We start from the raw sequence: 15,152 nt of genomic DNA on the forward strand, positions 1-15,152 counted from the left end.
GGCATGACGGGGAGAGTGAAAGGATTTATTGCTCAGGTGAAAGCACAAAATCCACATATTGTGACAAACCACTGCATTTTGCACCGAGAGGCATTAGTTGCAAAAACCATGCCCCCGGAGTTGACCGAGGTGCTGAATCAGGCTGTGCAGAGGCGGGTGAATTACACTGAAATCTCGCCTCTTCTCCCAGCTGTGCGCCGAGATGGGAGCCGGCCACCAAAACCTGATCCTCCACACAGAGGTGCGCTGGCTGTCACGAGGGAAAGTCCTATCCCGTCTTTATGAACTTCGGGAAGAGCTTTTTGAATGTTCACCTGAACACGCTGTCCCACATAAGGACAAGCTCGCGGATGAGAGGCGGAGCGCCAGGCTGGCTCACCTTGCGGACATATTTGGACATCTGAACGAGTTGAACGCCAAGCTTCAGGGCAGGAATGAAAATATTTTATCATCCACAGACAAGATTCTGTGGGGGGTTTATGGGCAAAATGATTCTTTGGGACAGGGCTCCATGGAGATGTTCCCGCTGGCATCAGCTGCGCCACAGGCAGCTATGGAGCGCGCTGTATGTGCCGAACACCTTAAGACCTTAAAAGACAGGTTTGAGCGCTATTTTCCACGTGTGGCTGACATCGAGGACTATGACTGGATCCGAGACCCATTCAACCAGGAATCCTCAACAGAAAAGCTCACTATGAAAGAGAGAGAGAGAGGAGTGCGCAGAGCTCCGTGTGGACCGCACACTGAAACTCAAATGTAGTGAGCTCCCTCTGGATCAGTTTTGGTTGGCTTCTGCATCGGAGCTTGTCCAACCACGCCATTGAGCAACTGCTTCTTTTCCCCGCTACCTGCCTGTGTGAGTTGGCGTTCTCCTCTCCAGTTCACATGAAGAACAACAGGAGGTCGCGGCTCTCGGTTGAACAATACTTGCGAGTGGCCCTGTCCTCAGTGCCACCGAGGATTAAAGAAACCTGCGCGCCCCGACAGGCACATGTATCTCACTAATTGGAAGTAGGCAAAAATATTTACAATAGCACGTTTCAATGCTGATTACTGAAATGTTACTTTTATCATTTATAGTTCATGGGCAGTGCAGCTTCATTGCATTGGCAGTTCTCTGTGCTGAATTTATGCGTTCTGAGTTTCCTTTGCATAATATTTGATTTTGTAACCTGTCTGGTTATGAGTGTGTTGTTGCTTTGATGAAGCCTAATTTGATCAAGTTTCAATTTTTAAAAAATAAATATTTCGTAAATAAACATTTCACGAGTAATATAATTGTCTTTGTCACATTTTTTTGGCATTAGAAAATAATTATGCACATTTACAGATATTTGCACACACACGTGCACACATATGCACGTGCACAAACACAAATGCACTAGCACGTGCACAAAAACACGTGCACGTTCAAACACACATGCACACGTACGTGCACACAAACATGAACTAGCACGTGCACACACATGCACACGCACGTGCACACACACATGCACACGCACGCGCGCACACACGTGCACACACGTGCACACGCACGTGCACACACACGTACGTACACTAGCACGTGCACACACACGCGCACGTGCACACACACACATGCACACACACACACACGTGCACACGCACATGCACAGACGTGCACTAGCATGTGCACACACACATGCACACGCTCGTGCACTACCACGTGCACACACATGCACATGCACACGCACACAAACACACGTGCACTAGCACGTGCACACACACATGCACACGCACACACATGAACTCGCACGTGCACTAGCACGTCCACACACATGCACACGCACGTGCACACACATGCACACGCACGTGCACACACACATGCACTAGCACGTGCACACGAACGTGCTTACACACATGCACACGCAATTGCACGCACGTGCACACACACGTGCACACGCACGTGCACAAACACACATGCACACGCACTTGCAAGCACGTGCACACACACGTGCACACGCACGTGCACACAAACAAATGCACTAGCACGTACACACACACGCACGTAGACAAACACACGTGCACTAGCATGTGCACACACACATGCACACGCACGTGCACACGCACGTGCACACACATGCACACGCACGTGCACACGCACGTGCACAAACACACATGCACACGCACTTGCAAGCACGTGCACACACACGTGCACACGCACGTGCACACAAACAAATGCACTAGCACGTACACACACAAGCACGTAGACAAACACACGTGCACTAGCGTACACACACAAGCACGTAGACAAACACACGTGCACTAGCACGTGCACACACGAACGCACGCACACAAACACACGTGCACTAGCACGTGCACACACATGCGCACGCACACATATGAACACGCACGTGCAGTAGCACGTCCACACACATGCACACGCACGTGCACACACATGCACACGCACGCGCACACACATGCACACGCATGTGCACACACACATGCACACGCGCGCGCGCACACGTGCACACACACGTACACTAGCACGTGCACACGCACGTGCACACACACACATGCACACGCACAAGCACAGACGTGCACTAGCATGTGCACACACACATGCACACGCACGTGCACACGCACGTGCACACACATGCACTAGCACGTGCACACGAACGTGCTTACACACATGCACACACACTTGCACGCACGTGCACACACACGTGCACACGCACGTGCACAAACACACATGCACTAGCACGTGCACACACACAAATGCACTAGCACGTACACACGAACGTGCTTACACACATGCACACGCACTTGCACACAAACGTGCTCAGACACATGCACACGCACGTACACACACATGCACACACACACACACATGCACACGCACATGCACAGACGTGCACTAGCATGTGCACACACACACATGCACACGCTCGTGCACTACCACGTGCACACACATGCACATGCACACGCACACAAACACACGTGCACTAGCACGTGCACACACACATGCACACGCACACACATGAACTCGCACGTGCACTAGCACGTCCACACACATGCACACGCACGTGCACACACATGCACACGCACGTGCACACACACATGCACTAGCACGTGCACACGAACGTGCTTACACACATGCACACGCAATTGCACGCACGTGCACACACACGTGCACACGCACGTGCACAAACACACATGCACACGCACTTGCAAGCACGTGCACACACACGTGCACACGCACGTGCACACAAACAAATGCACTAGCACGTACACACACACGCACGTAGACAAACACACGTGCACTAGCATGTGCACACACACATGCACACGCACGTGCACACGCACGTGCACACACATGCACACGCACGTGCACACGCACGTGCACAAACACACATGCACACGCACTTGCAAGCACGTGCACACACACGTGCACACGCACGTGCACACAAACAAATGCACTAGCACGTACACACACAAGCACGTAGACAAACACACGTGCACTAGCGTACACACACAAGCACGTAGACAAACACACGTGCACTAGCACGTGCACACACGAACGCACGCACACAAACACACGTGCACTAGCACGTGCACACACATGCGCACGCACACATATGAACACGCACGTGCAGTAGCACGTCCACACACATGCACACGCACGTGCACACACATGCACACGCACGCGCACACACATGCACACGCATGTGCACACACACATGCACACGCGCGCGCGCACACGTGCACACACACGTACACTAGCACGTGCACACGCACGTGCACACACACACATGCACACGCACAAGCACAGACGTGCACTAGCATGTGCACACACACATGCACACGCACGTGCACACGCACGTGCACACACATGCACTAGCACGTGCACACGAACGTGCTTACACACATGCACACACACTTGCACGCACGTGCACACACACGTGCACACGCACGTGCACAAACACACATGCACTAGCACGTGCACACACACAAATGCACTAGCACGTACACACGAACGTGCTTACACACATGCACACGCACTTGCACACAAACGTGCTCAGACACATGCACACGCACGTACACACACATGCACACACACACACACATGCACACGCACATGCACAGACGTGCACTAGCATGTGCACACACACACATGCACACGCTCGTGCACTACCACGTGCACACACATGCACATGCACACGCACACAAACACACGTGCACTAGCACGTGCACACACACATGCACACGCACACACATGAACACGCACGTGCACTAGCACGTCCACACACATGCACACGCACGTGCACACACATGCACACGCACGTGCACACACACATGCACTAGCACGTGCACACGAACGTGCTTACACACATGCACACGCAATTGTACGCACGTGCACACACACGTGCACACGCACGTGCACAAACACACATGCACACGCACTTGCACGCACGTGCACACACACGTGCACACGCACGTGCACACAAACAAATGCACTAGCACGTACACACACACGCACGTGCACAAACACACGTGCACTAGCACGTGCACACACACAAATGCACTAGCACGTACACACGAACGTGCTTACACACATGCAGACGCACTTGCACACACACAAACGTGCTCAGACACATGCACACGCACGTGCACGCACACATGCACACGCACAAACACACATGCACACACACATACGCACGCGCGCAAACACGTAAACACACACACGTTAACTAGCACGTGCACACACACGCGCACGTGCACACACATGTGCACACGCACAAGCACAGACGTGCACTAGCATGTGCACACACACATGCACACGCTCGTGCACTACCACGTGCACACACATGCACATGCACACGCACGTGCACACACACACGTACACTAGCACGTGCACACACACGCGCACGTGCACACACACACATGCACACACACATGCACACGCACAAGCACAGACGTGCACTAGCATGTGCACAAACACATGCACACGGTCGTGCACTACCACGTGCACATGCACACACACACATGCACACGCACACAAACACACGTGCACTAGCACGTGCACACACACATGCACACGCACACACATGAACACGCACGTGCACTAGCACGTCCACACACATGCACACGCACGTGCACACACATGCACACGCACGTGCACACACATGCACACGCACGTGCACTAGCACGTGCACACACACATGCACACGTGCACACACGTGCACACACACACGTACACTAGCACGTGCACACACATGCACACGCACGTGCACACACACACGTACACTAGCACGTGCACACACACGCGCACGTGCACACACACACATGCACACACACACACATGCACACGCACAAGCACAGACGTGCACTAGCATGTGCACAAACACATGCACATGCTCGTGCACTACCACGTGCACATGCACACACACACATGCACACGCACACAAACACACGTGCACACGCACGTGCACACAAACAAATGCACTAGCACGTACACACACACGCACGTGCACAAACACACGTGCACTAGCACGTGCACACACACAAATGCACTAGCACGTACACACGAACGTGCTTACACACATGCAGACGCACTTGCACACACACAAACGTGCTCAGACACATGCACACGCACGTGCACGCACACATGCACACGCACAAACACACATGCACACACACATACGCACGCGCGCAAACACGTAAACACACACACGTTAACTAGCACGTGCACACACACGCGCACGTGCACACACATGTGCACACGCACAAGCACAGACGTGCACTAGCATGTGCACACACACATGCACACGCTCGTGCACTACCACGTGCACACACATGCACATGCACACGCACGTGCACACACACACGTACACTAGCACGTGCACACACACGCGCACGTGCACACACACACATGCACACACACATGCACACGCACAAGCACAGACGTGCACTAGCATGTGCACAAACACATGCACACGGTCGTGCACTACCACGTGCACATGCACACACACACATGCACACGCACACAAACACACGTGCACTAGCACGTGCACACACACATGCACACGCACACACATGAACACGCACGTGCACTAGCACGTCCACACACATGCACACGCACGTGCACACACATGCACACGCACGTGCACACACATGCACACGCACGTGCACTAGCACGTGCACACACACATGCACACGTGCACACACGTGCACACACACACGTACACTAGCACGTGCACACACATGCACACGCACGTGCACACACACACGTACACTAGCACGTGCACACACACGCGCACGTGCACACACACACATGCACACACACACACATGCACACGCACAAGCACAGACGTGCACTAGCATGTGCACAAACACATGCACATGCTCGTGCACTACCACGTGCACATGCACACACACACATGCACACGCACACAAACACACGTGCACTAGCACGTGCACACACACATGCACACGCACACAAATGAACAGGCACGTGCACTAGAACGTCCACACACATGCACACGCACGTGCACACACATGCACACGCATGTGCACACACATGCACACGCACGTGCGCACACAAACATGCACACGCACGTGCACACACACATGCACTAGCACGTGCACACGAACGTGCTTAGACACATGCACACACACTTGCACGCACGTGCACACGCACGTGCACACACACACACATGAACACGCACGTGCACGCACAAAAATACACAAGCACGTGCACACGCACGTGCACTAGCACGTGCACACACATGCACTAGCACGTTCACACATACACGAGGAGTCTATGCCTAAGGAAGGAGGAGTCTCTGTATCAAGGGGAGGAGTCTCTGTATTAGGGGGAGGAGTCTCTGTCTTAGGGGAGGAGTCTCTTTGTCAGGGGGAAGAGTCTTTGGGGAGGAGTCTCTTTCTTGGGGGAGGAGTCTTAGGGGGAGGAGTCTCTTCCTAGGGAGGGAGGAGTCTCTGTCTTGGGGGAGGAGTCTCTGTATTAGGGGGAGGAGTCTCTTTGTCAGGGGGAGGAGTCTCTGTATCAGGGGGGAGGAGTCTCTGTCTTAGGGGTGGAGTCTCTTTCTTGGGGGAGGAGTCTTAGGGGGAGGAGTCTCTTCCTAGGGAGTATGTATCAAGGGGTGGAGTCTCTGTCTTAGGGGGAGGAGTCTCTGTTTTAGGGGGAGGAGTCTCTGTCATGGGGTGGAGTCTCTGTCTTAGGGGGAGGAGTCTATGTATCAGGGGGAGGAGTCTCTGTTTTAGGAGGAGGAGTCTATGTATCAAGGGGAGGAGTCTCTGTTTTAGGGGGAGGGGTCTCTGTATCAGGGGGAGGAGTCTCTGTTTTAGGAGGAGGAGTCTATGTATCAAGGGGTGGAGTCTCTGTCTTAGGGGAGGAGTCTCTGTTTTAGGGGGAGGGGTCTCTGTATCAGGGGGAGGAGTCTATGTATAAGGGGGAGGAGTCTCTGTCATAGGGGAGGAGTCTATGTATAAGGGGGGAGGAGTCTCTGTCTTAGGGGAGGAGTCTGTATCAGGGGGAGGAGTCTATGTATAAGGGGGAGGAGTCTCTGTCTTAGGGGGTGGAGTCTATGTATCAAGGTGTGGAGTCTCTGTCTTAGGGGAGGAGTCTCTGTCTTAGGGGGAGGAGTCTATGTATCAGGGGGAGGAGTCTCTGTCATGGGGTGGAGTCTCTGTATCAGGGGGAGGAGTCTCTGTCTTAGGGGAGGAGTCTCTGTTTTAGGGGGAGGGGTCTCTGTATCAGGGGGAGGAGTCTCTGTCTTAGGGGAGGAGTCTCTGTCATGGGGTGGAGTCTCTGTTTTAGGGGGAGGAGTCTCTGTTTTAGGGGGAGGAGTCTTTGTCTTAGGGGAGGAGTCTCTGTTTTAGGGGGAGGAGTCTATGTATCAGGGGGAGGAGTCTCTGTCATGGGGTGGAGTCTCTGTTTTAGGGGGAGGAGTCTTTGTCTTAGGGGAGGAGTCTCTGTTTTAGGGGGAGGAGTCTATGTATAAGGGGGAGGAGTCTCAGTATCAAGGGGTGGAGTCTCTGTATCAGGGGTGGAGTCTCTGTTTTAGGGGGAGGAGTCTTTGTCTTAGGGGGTGGAGTCTATGTATCAAGGGGTGGAGTCTCTGTCTTAGGGGAGGAGTCTATGTATAAGGGGGAGGAGTCTCTGTATCAGGGGTGGAGTCTCTGTTTTAGGGGGAGGAGTCTTTGTCTTAGGGGAGGAGTCTCTGTTTTAGGGGGAGGAGTCTATGTATAAGGGGGAGGAGTCTCTGTCATGGGGTGGAGTCTCTGTTTTAGGGGGAGGAGTCTCTGTCTTAGGGGGAGGAGTCTCTGTTTTAGGGGGAGGGGTCTCTGTATCAGGGGGAGGAGTCTCTGTCTTAGGGGAGGAGTCTCTGTCATGGGGTGGAGTCTCTGTTTTAGGGGGAGGAGTCTCTGTTTTAGGGGGAGGAGTCTTTGTCTTAGGGGAGGAGTCTCTGTTTTAGGGGGAGGAGTCTATGTATCAGGGGGAGGAGTCTCTGTCATGGGGTGGAGTCTCTGTTTTAGGGGGAGGAGTCTTTGTCTTAGGGGAGGAGTCTCTGTTTTAGGGGGAGGAGTCTATGTATAAGGGGGAGGAGTCTCAGTATCAAGGGGTGGAGTCTCTGTATCAGGGGTGGAGTCTCTGTTTTAGGGGGAGGAGTCTTTGTCTTAGGGGGTGGAGTCTATGTATCAAGGGGTGGAGTCTCTGTCTTAGGGGAGGAGTCTATGTATAAGGGGGAGGAGTCTCTGTATCAGGGGTGGAGTCTCTGTTTTAGGGGGAGGAGTCTTTGTCTTAGGGGAGGAGTCTCTGTTTTAGGGGGAGGAGTCTATGTATAAGGGGGAGGAGTCTCTGTTTTAGGGGGAGGAGTCTCTGTCTTAGGGGGAGGAGTCTCTGTTTTAGGGGGAGGGGTCTCTGTATCAGGGGGAGGAGTCTCTGTTTTAGGAGGAGGAGTCTATGTATCAAGGGGTGGAGTCTCTGTCTTAGGGGAGGAGTCTCTGTTTTAGGGGGAGGAGTCTCTGTCATGGGGTGGAGTCTCTGTCTTAGGGGGAGGAGTCTATGTATAAGGGGGAGGAGTCTCTGTCATGGGGTGGAGTCTCTGTTTTAGGGGGAGGAGTCTCTGTCTTAGGGGGAGGAGTCTCTGTTTTAGGGGGAGGGGTCTCTGTATCAGGGGGAGGAGTCTCTGTCTTAGGGGAGGAGTCTCTGTCATGGGGTGGAGTCTCTGTTTTAGGGGGAGGAGTCTCTGTTTTAGGGGGAGGAGTCTTTGTCTTAGGGGAGGAGTCTCTGTTTTAGGGGGAGGAGTCTATGTATCAGGGGGAGGAGTCTCTGTCATGGGGTGGAGTCTCTGTTTTAGGGGGAGGAGTCTTTGTCTTAGGGGAGGAGTCTCTGTTTTAGGGGGAGGAGTCTATGTATAAGGGGGAGGAGTCTCAGTATCAAGGGGTGGAGTCTCTGTATCAGGGGTGGAGTCTCTGTTTTAGGGGGAGGAGTCTTTGTCTTAGGGGGTGGAGTCTATGTATCAAGGGGTGGAGTCTCTGTCTTAGGGGAGGAGTCTATGTATAAGGGGGAGGAGTCTCTGTATCAGGGGTGGAGTCTCTGTTTTAGGGGGAGGAGTCTTTGTCTTAGGGGAGGAGTCTCTGTTTTAGGGGGAGGAGTCTATGTATAAGGGGGAGGAGTCTCTGTTTTAGGGGGAGGAGTCTCTGTCTTAGGGGGAGGAGTCTCTGTTTTAGGGGGAGGGGTCTCTGTATCAGGGGGAGGAGTCTCTGTTTTAGGAGGAGGAGTCTATGTATCAAGGGGTGGAGTCTCTGTCTTAGGGGAGGAGTCTCTGTTTTAGGGGGAGGAGTCTCTGTCATGGGGTGGAGTCTCTGTCTTAGGGGGAGGAGTCTATGTATCAGGGGGAGGAGTCTCTGTTTTAGGAGGAGGAGTCTATGTATCAAGGGGAGGAGTCTCTGTTTTAGGGGGAGGGGTCTCTGTATCAGGGGGAGGAGTCTCTGTTTTAGGAGGAGGAGTCTATGTATCAAGGGGTGGAGTCTCTGTCTTAGGGGGAGGGGTCTCTGTATCAGGGGGAGGAGTCTATGTATAAGGGGGAGGAGTCTCTGTCATAGGGGAGGAGTCTATGTATAAGGGGGGAGGAGTCTCTGTCTTAGGGGGTGGAGTCTATGTATCAAGGTGTGGAGTCTCTGTCTTAGGGGAGGAGTCTCTGTCTTAGGGGGAGGAGTCTATGTATAAGGGGGAGGAGTCTCTGTATCAGGGGGAGGAGTCTATGTATAAGGGGGAGGAGTCTCTGTATCAAGGGGTGGAGTCTCTGTCTTAGGGGGAGGAGTCTCTGTTTTAGGGGGAGGGGTCTCTGTATCAGGGGGAGGAGTCTCTGTTTTAGGAGGAGGAGTCTATGTATCAAGGGGTGGAGTCTCTGTCTTAGGGGGAGGAGTCTCTGTTTTAGGGGGAGGGGTCTCTGTCTTAGGGGAGGAGTCTATGTATAAGGGGGAGGAGTCTCTGTCTTAGGGGGAGGAGTCTATGTATCAGGGGGAGGAGTCTATGTATAAGGGGGAGGAGTCTCTGTATCAAGGGGTGGAGTCTCTGTCTTAGGGGGAGGAGTCTCTGTCTTAGGGGTGGAGTTTCTATCTTAGGGGGGTGGAGTCTCTGTCTTAGTGGGAGGAGTATCTGTCTTAGGGGGTGGAGTCTCTGTCTTAGGGGGAGGAGACTATGTCTCAGGGGGAGGAGTCTGTCACGTGTGTGCACGTGCACATGTACACATGCACATGCACGTACGTTTACGCACAAACACACACCAGCACACATGCACACGCAAACATGCACAAACACACACACACACATGCATACGCACGTGCACACACACAAACGCACACTTAGACACGTCTCTTCTGTAGTTCAAACTCCTTTGTCCTTCATATGTATCCTTTCGAAGTAGGTTCCACGCATAAAGCCCTTTAAATGACCTTTTTGGAGAAAGAAACACAGGAATAGCCTTCTTTTGCGGAGTTAAGACGAAATACGGATTTTTGCTATAAAAGGAATTCCTTCAGTCAAAACAAGTTCAAACTCCTTTGTCCTTCATATGTATCCATTCGAAGTAGGTTCCACGCATAAAGCCCTTTAAATGACCTTTTATTGAGAAAGAAACACAGGAATAGCCTTCTTTTGCGGAGTGAAGACGAAATACGGATTTTTGCTATAAAAGGAATTCCTTCAGTCAAAACAAGTTCAAACTCCTTTGTCCTTCATATGTATCCATTCGAAGTAGGTTCCACGCACAAACCCCTTTAAATGACCTTTTATTGAGAAAGAAACACAGGAAATCAAATGTAATGTAAAAAAATGACACATGAATGGAAATAATGTATGTCCATTTAAAATTTCAAATAATGTCATGTAAATCGAAATATAATGTAAATACATAAAAAGCTTGTTGCATATCTGCAACTGTGGGTGCTACAAGTTTAAACACTCACCTGGCAGGCCCCTAACTCTAACTCTAACTCTAACCCTAACTCTAACTCTAACTCTAACTCTAACTCTAACTCTAACTCTAACTCTAACCCTAACTCTAACTCTAACTCTAACCCTAACTCTAACTCTAACTCTAACTCTAACCCTAACTCTAACTCTAACTCTAACTCTAACCCTAACTCTAACTCTAACCCTAACTCTAACTCTAACTCTAACTCTAACTCTAACTCTAACTCTAACTCTAACTCTAACTCTAACCCTAACTCTAACTCTAACCCTAACTCTAACTCTAACTCTAACTCTAACTCTAACTCTAACCCTAACCCTAACTCTAACCCTAACCCTAACGGGTCCCATATATATTTACATTATCAATTAATTAATAGCTTAAACCTCATTTTATAACGTTTTGTTTCATTATTGACATTGTTAAGCCCTTATGATGAGTAAAAATGCTGCATGACAATGCTTTATAAATAAAAGTTTTATTACAACCAGTTCAATGATCACAAAATAGCACCACTTCCACAAAAACAACTTCAGATCAGTTCAACAGTTAGAAATACCAACAGCCACCACAACACGAAACAGTATCAAAGCAGCTTCATCACCAAAAAAAAGAGGGGGGCCACCATACAGTGATCCAATACGGCGCTATTAAATGAAAGTATGAAACTCTGAAGGATAAAAAACATGTCAACCACTCGAGAGGAAGAACTGACTGTATTAAGCCACTCAAAGAGCGTTGAGAAACACCAGCTGTTTGAGCTTGGAGGGAGAGGGAGAGAAAGGAGAGGGGGGGGGGGAGAGAGAGGAGAGGAGGAAGAAGAGGAGAGGAGAGGAGAAAAAAAAGAGGGGGAGAGAGAGAAAGAGAAAGAGATTCAGAGCGGAATGTAGCGATTTGCCGAGACGAAGTCTCGGCACATTACGCTACATCCCGCGAAAGGACACGCCCCCGCGCGTGCGGCAGGGTCTTCGCCAGCCGCTCGCTCTATTTATGTCCCTCTGAGCTCGCGCCCCTCTGACTCACGGTTGCGCCAGCAGAGCGGGAAAAGGCTTCAAACTGCCTTGTTCATTCACACACAACAGCTCTGCCCCGGCTGGCTGGGAAGTCCTCGCTGGGGCTGCTGCTGCTGCTGCTGCTGCTGCTGCTGCTGCTGCTGCTGCTGCTGCTGCCGCTGCCGCCGCTGCTTCACCTCCTTCGGCTTTTCCTCTGCCACACACAGGCATGATGGGAAATGTAGTCTCTTCTTCTCTTCTTTACAATTGAATTGAGTAAGGTAAGATTGTCCCCCCATCTGTACAAGTCATTTGCATTTTAAAATAATGAACTAACATTCAGTCAGGTATTTATACAACAACCAAGTCACACTGTGAGAGAATTTAAACTGAGTTTGTCCATTGTCTTGCAGCTCTTGATTTGAGAATTGTGATGATTGGAAAAACTGCTGTGGGCAAAAGTGCAGTTGGAAACACCATTCTTGGAGAAACAAAATTCAGATCTAGTCCCGCTGCAAGTTCAGTGACAGAAGCCTGTGAAAAAGGAGTCGCTCTCTGGGGTAACAGAGTAGTTAGTGTGGTTGACACGCCAGGGATCCTGGACACTTCCAAAACGGAAGATTTCATAAAAAGAGAAATAGTGAAATGTGTCAAAGTCTCTTGTCCTGGTCCACATGTCTTCCTGCTGGTGATCCAAATTGGCCGATTCACCAAAGAAGAGAAGAACTCTGTGGAAGCACTACAGGAGCTGTTTGCTCCAAAAGCCAACCAGTTCATGATTGTGCTGTTTACCCGTGCTGGTGATCTTGGAACCATGACCATACAGGAATATGTACGTGAAGGTGACCCGGGGCTTCAACGAGTTATCCAACGTTGTGGCGGAAGGTTCCTAGTCTTTGACAACATGAGCAAGGACAGAAAACAGGTAACGCAACTTCTGGAGATGGTCGACAACGTGGTGGCAGCAAACGGGGGGACACATTACACAGATGCAATGTATAAAGAGGTAGAGTTAGCTCAGAGAATGGGGCGAGGTGACATGGATGAAGAATTCATGATGGCTCTGATCCAACGCATCTTACTTTTTCATTTGATTCTTGCAAGAGAATAAATGACCATGGTGGATTGTCTAGACTCATAATCAAGACCTAGAAAGATTTTGTTTGCTACCTTTGTAAGCAAACAGAGGAGGTTCGGCAAAGTTAGAACACACTGTGTAGACAGAGGGGGAGTACAGCATTGCTTTAAATCATTTATTAGTCAAAATTGAGGAAACCTTAAGCTGTTGATTGTTATGGGGGAAATATGTGGTTTCTATTATACTGAGAGTGTGATATGCTGATAATAAAACATAGTTTAGTTCTGGTAGATATAATGTTAATTTGATAAGAAGCCAATAATCATGGCGGTTTCTGGTATTTTATAATCGTGGTATTCAATATGTTAGGATTTAGCTTTGTGGTGTAGAAAATGACTTATTGATAGAATGTATTCCTTACAAAGTAATACATGATGATGGTGATAGAAAAGTATTTACTATTAATGTTTCTTGTTATTAAATTGAACTGACAAAGTCACAAAAGCAATTAGATTTGATCTAACTGTCTTTCTTTTCCCATATGTTGTAATTTTATCATCCATTCAGCAATAAGAGTAACTGTAAAACTACACGTGTATAATATGTAGATGCAAGTGATGTCAAAGCTAGCAGCTTTTTTAATACGTTGGCTCTGAGCAATTTAAACAATGATCCTTTTTTAAAAAAGTTAGCGAATGCTGTGGCAGACGTCACAAACTTTCACCGGGAAGGAAGCGACCAGAAGTGTCTCCTCCATAGTGATTTATCCACCTCACATTACTGAGCTTCATCCAACCTTCTTAAAGGAGAAGATTTGTGCTTAGCATTGCATTTGAAAATCCTTCAATTTAAAAGACCTTTTAAAGATCAATAAGATAAAATAAGTTTTTTTAAATATTGCATGATAAACTACAGAGAGTATTTTATGAACGCACTTGCATGCACATATACACAGCACAGTGGGATTACACTGATTTGGTTGTTTCTGCTGAGAAACATGTTTATTTTGTTGTACTCATGATTCTGTGATTATTAAAGTCATGTCTGATTTACCTGCTTGTTCTTTACCTTTAAACTAAATAAATGTGAGTGAATATTCAGCTCTCCTACTTCATTTTCTTTATTTGCAATAAGACACATCATTGCACTTGTTCATCAGAGAAACCAGTTGAACATCATGAATCAATTAACTGTTTTGTTTAGAGAACTTTGACATAAACACAGTTATGCTTTGCTTTATGGGTATTTATTTATAATATATTTTGAATTAAATCTTAAGAGCATTATTTAAAAAAGATCTCTCATAAATTTAATTGTTTTATGTATTATTGTCTTTCACAATATCATCTACACACTCAAAAAAAAGATCTGGTTGCCAGTCCAGGGTCACACTCACACTCACTCCCAGGAAGCCAGAGAACCCACGCTTACACGGGGAGAACATGCAAACTCCACACAGAAAGGTCCAAGCTGGGAATCAAACCTTTCTGTGGCTTTTGTTTGTTCTGTTTGGAAACCCTTATTATTGAAATATCAAAGCCACTGCTGCCATCTACTGGCTAACAAAACATTGACATGAAAAAGGATTAGCAGGTGATTTTGTTATTTAGAAAAGCATCTCCA

General features: G+C 49.4%; 1 protein-coding gene across 1 annotated transcript; it reads left to right on the plus strand.

Annotated features, from left to right (window-relative positions):
- Positions 1 to 202: 202 nt before the first annotated feature.
- On the plus strand, positions 203 to 13,646 carry LOC142370458 (GTPase IMAP family member 4-like). Its single transcript, XM_075453038.1, has 2 exons — positions 203 to 731; positions 12,865 to 13,646. The coding sequence occupies exons 1-2, from the start codon at positions 203 to 205 to the stop codon at positions 13,560 to 13,562; spliced, it is 1,227 nt and encodes a 408-aa protein (XP_075309153.1). The 3' UTR covers positions 13,563 to 13,646.
- The last annotated feature ends 1,506 nt before the right edge of the window (positions 13,647 to 15,152 follow it).

Source organism: Odontesthes bonariensis, chromosome 20 (genome assembly GCF_027942865.1).
Source record: "Odontesthes bonariensis isolate fOdoBon6 chromosome 20, fOdoBon6.hap1, whole genome shotgun sequence".
NCBI classification, from domain to species: domain Eukaryota; kingdom Metazoa; phylum Chordata; class Actinopteri; order Atheriniformes; family Atherinopsidae; genus Odontesthes; species Odontesthes bonariensis.

Coding starts and splice junctions, on each gene's coding strand:
- LOC142370458 (XM_075453038.1), top strand. CDS start 203: ATGGGAGCCGGCCACCAAAACCTGATCCTCCACACAGAGGTGCGCTGG. Junction 732..12,864: donor AGGAGTGCGCAGAGCTCCGT/GTGGACCGCACA, acceptor ATTGTCTTGCAG/CTCTTGATTTGAGAATTGTG.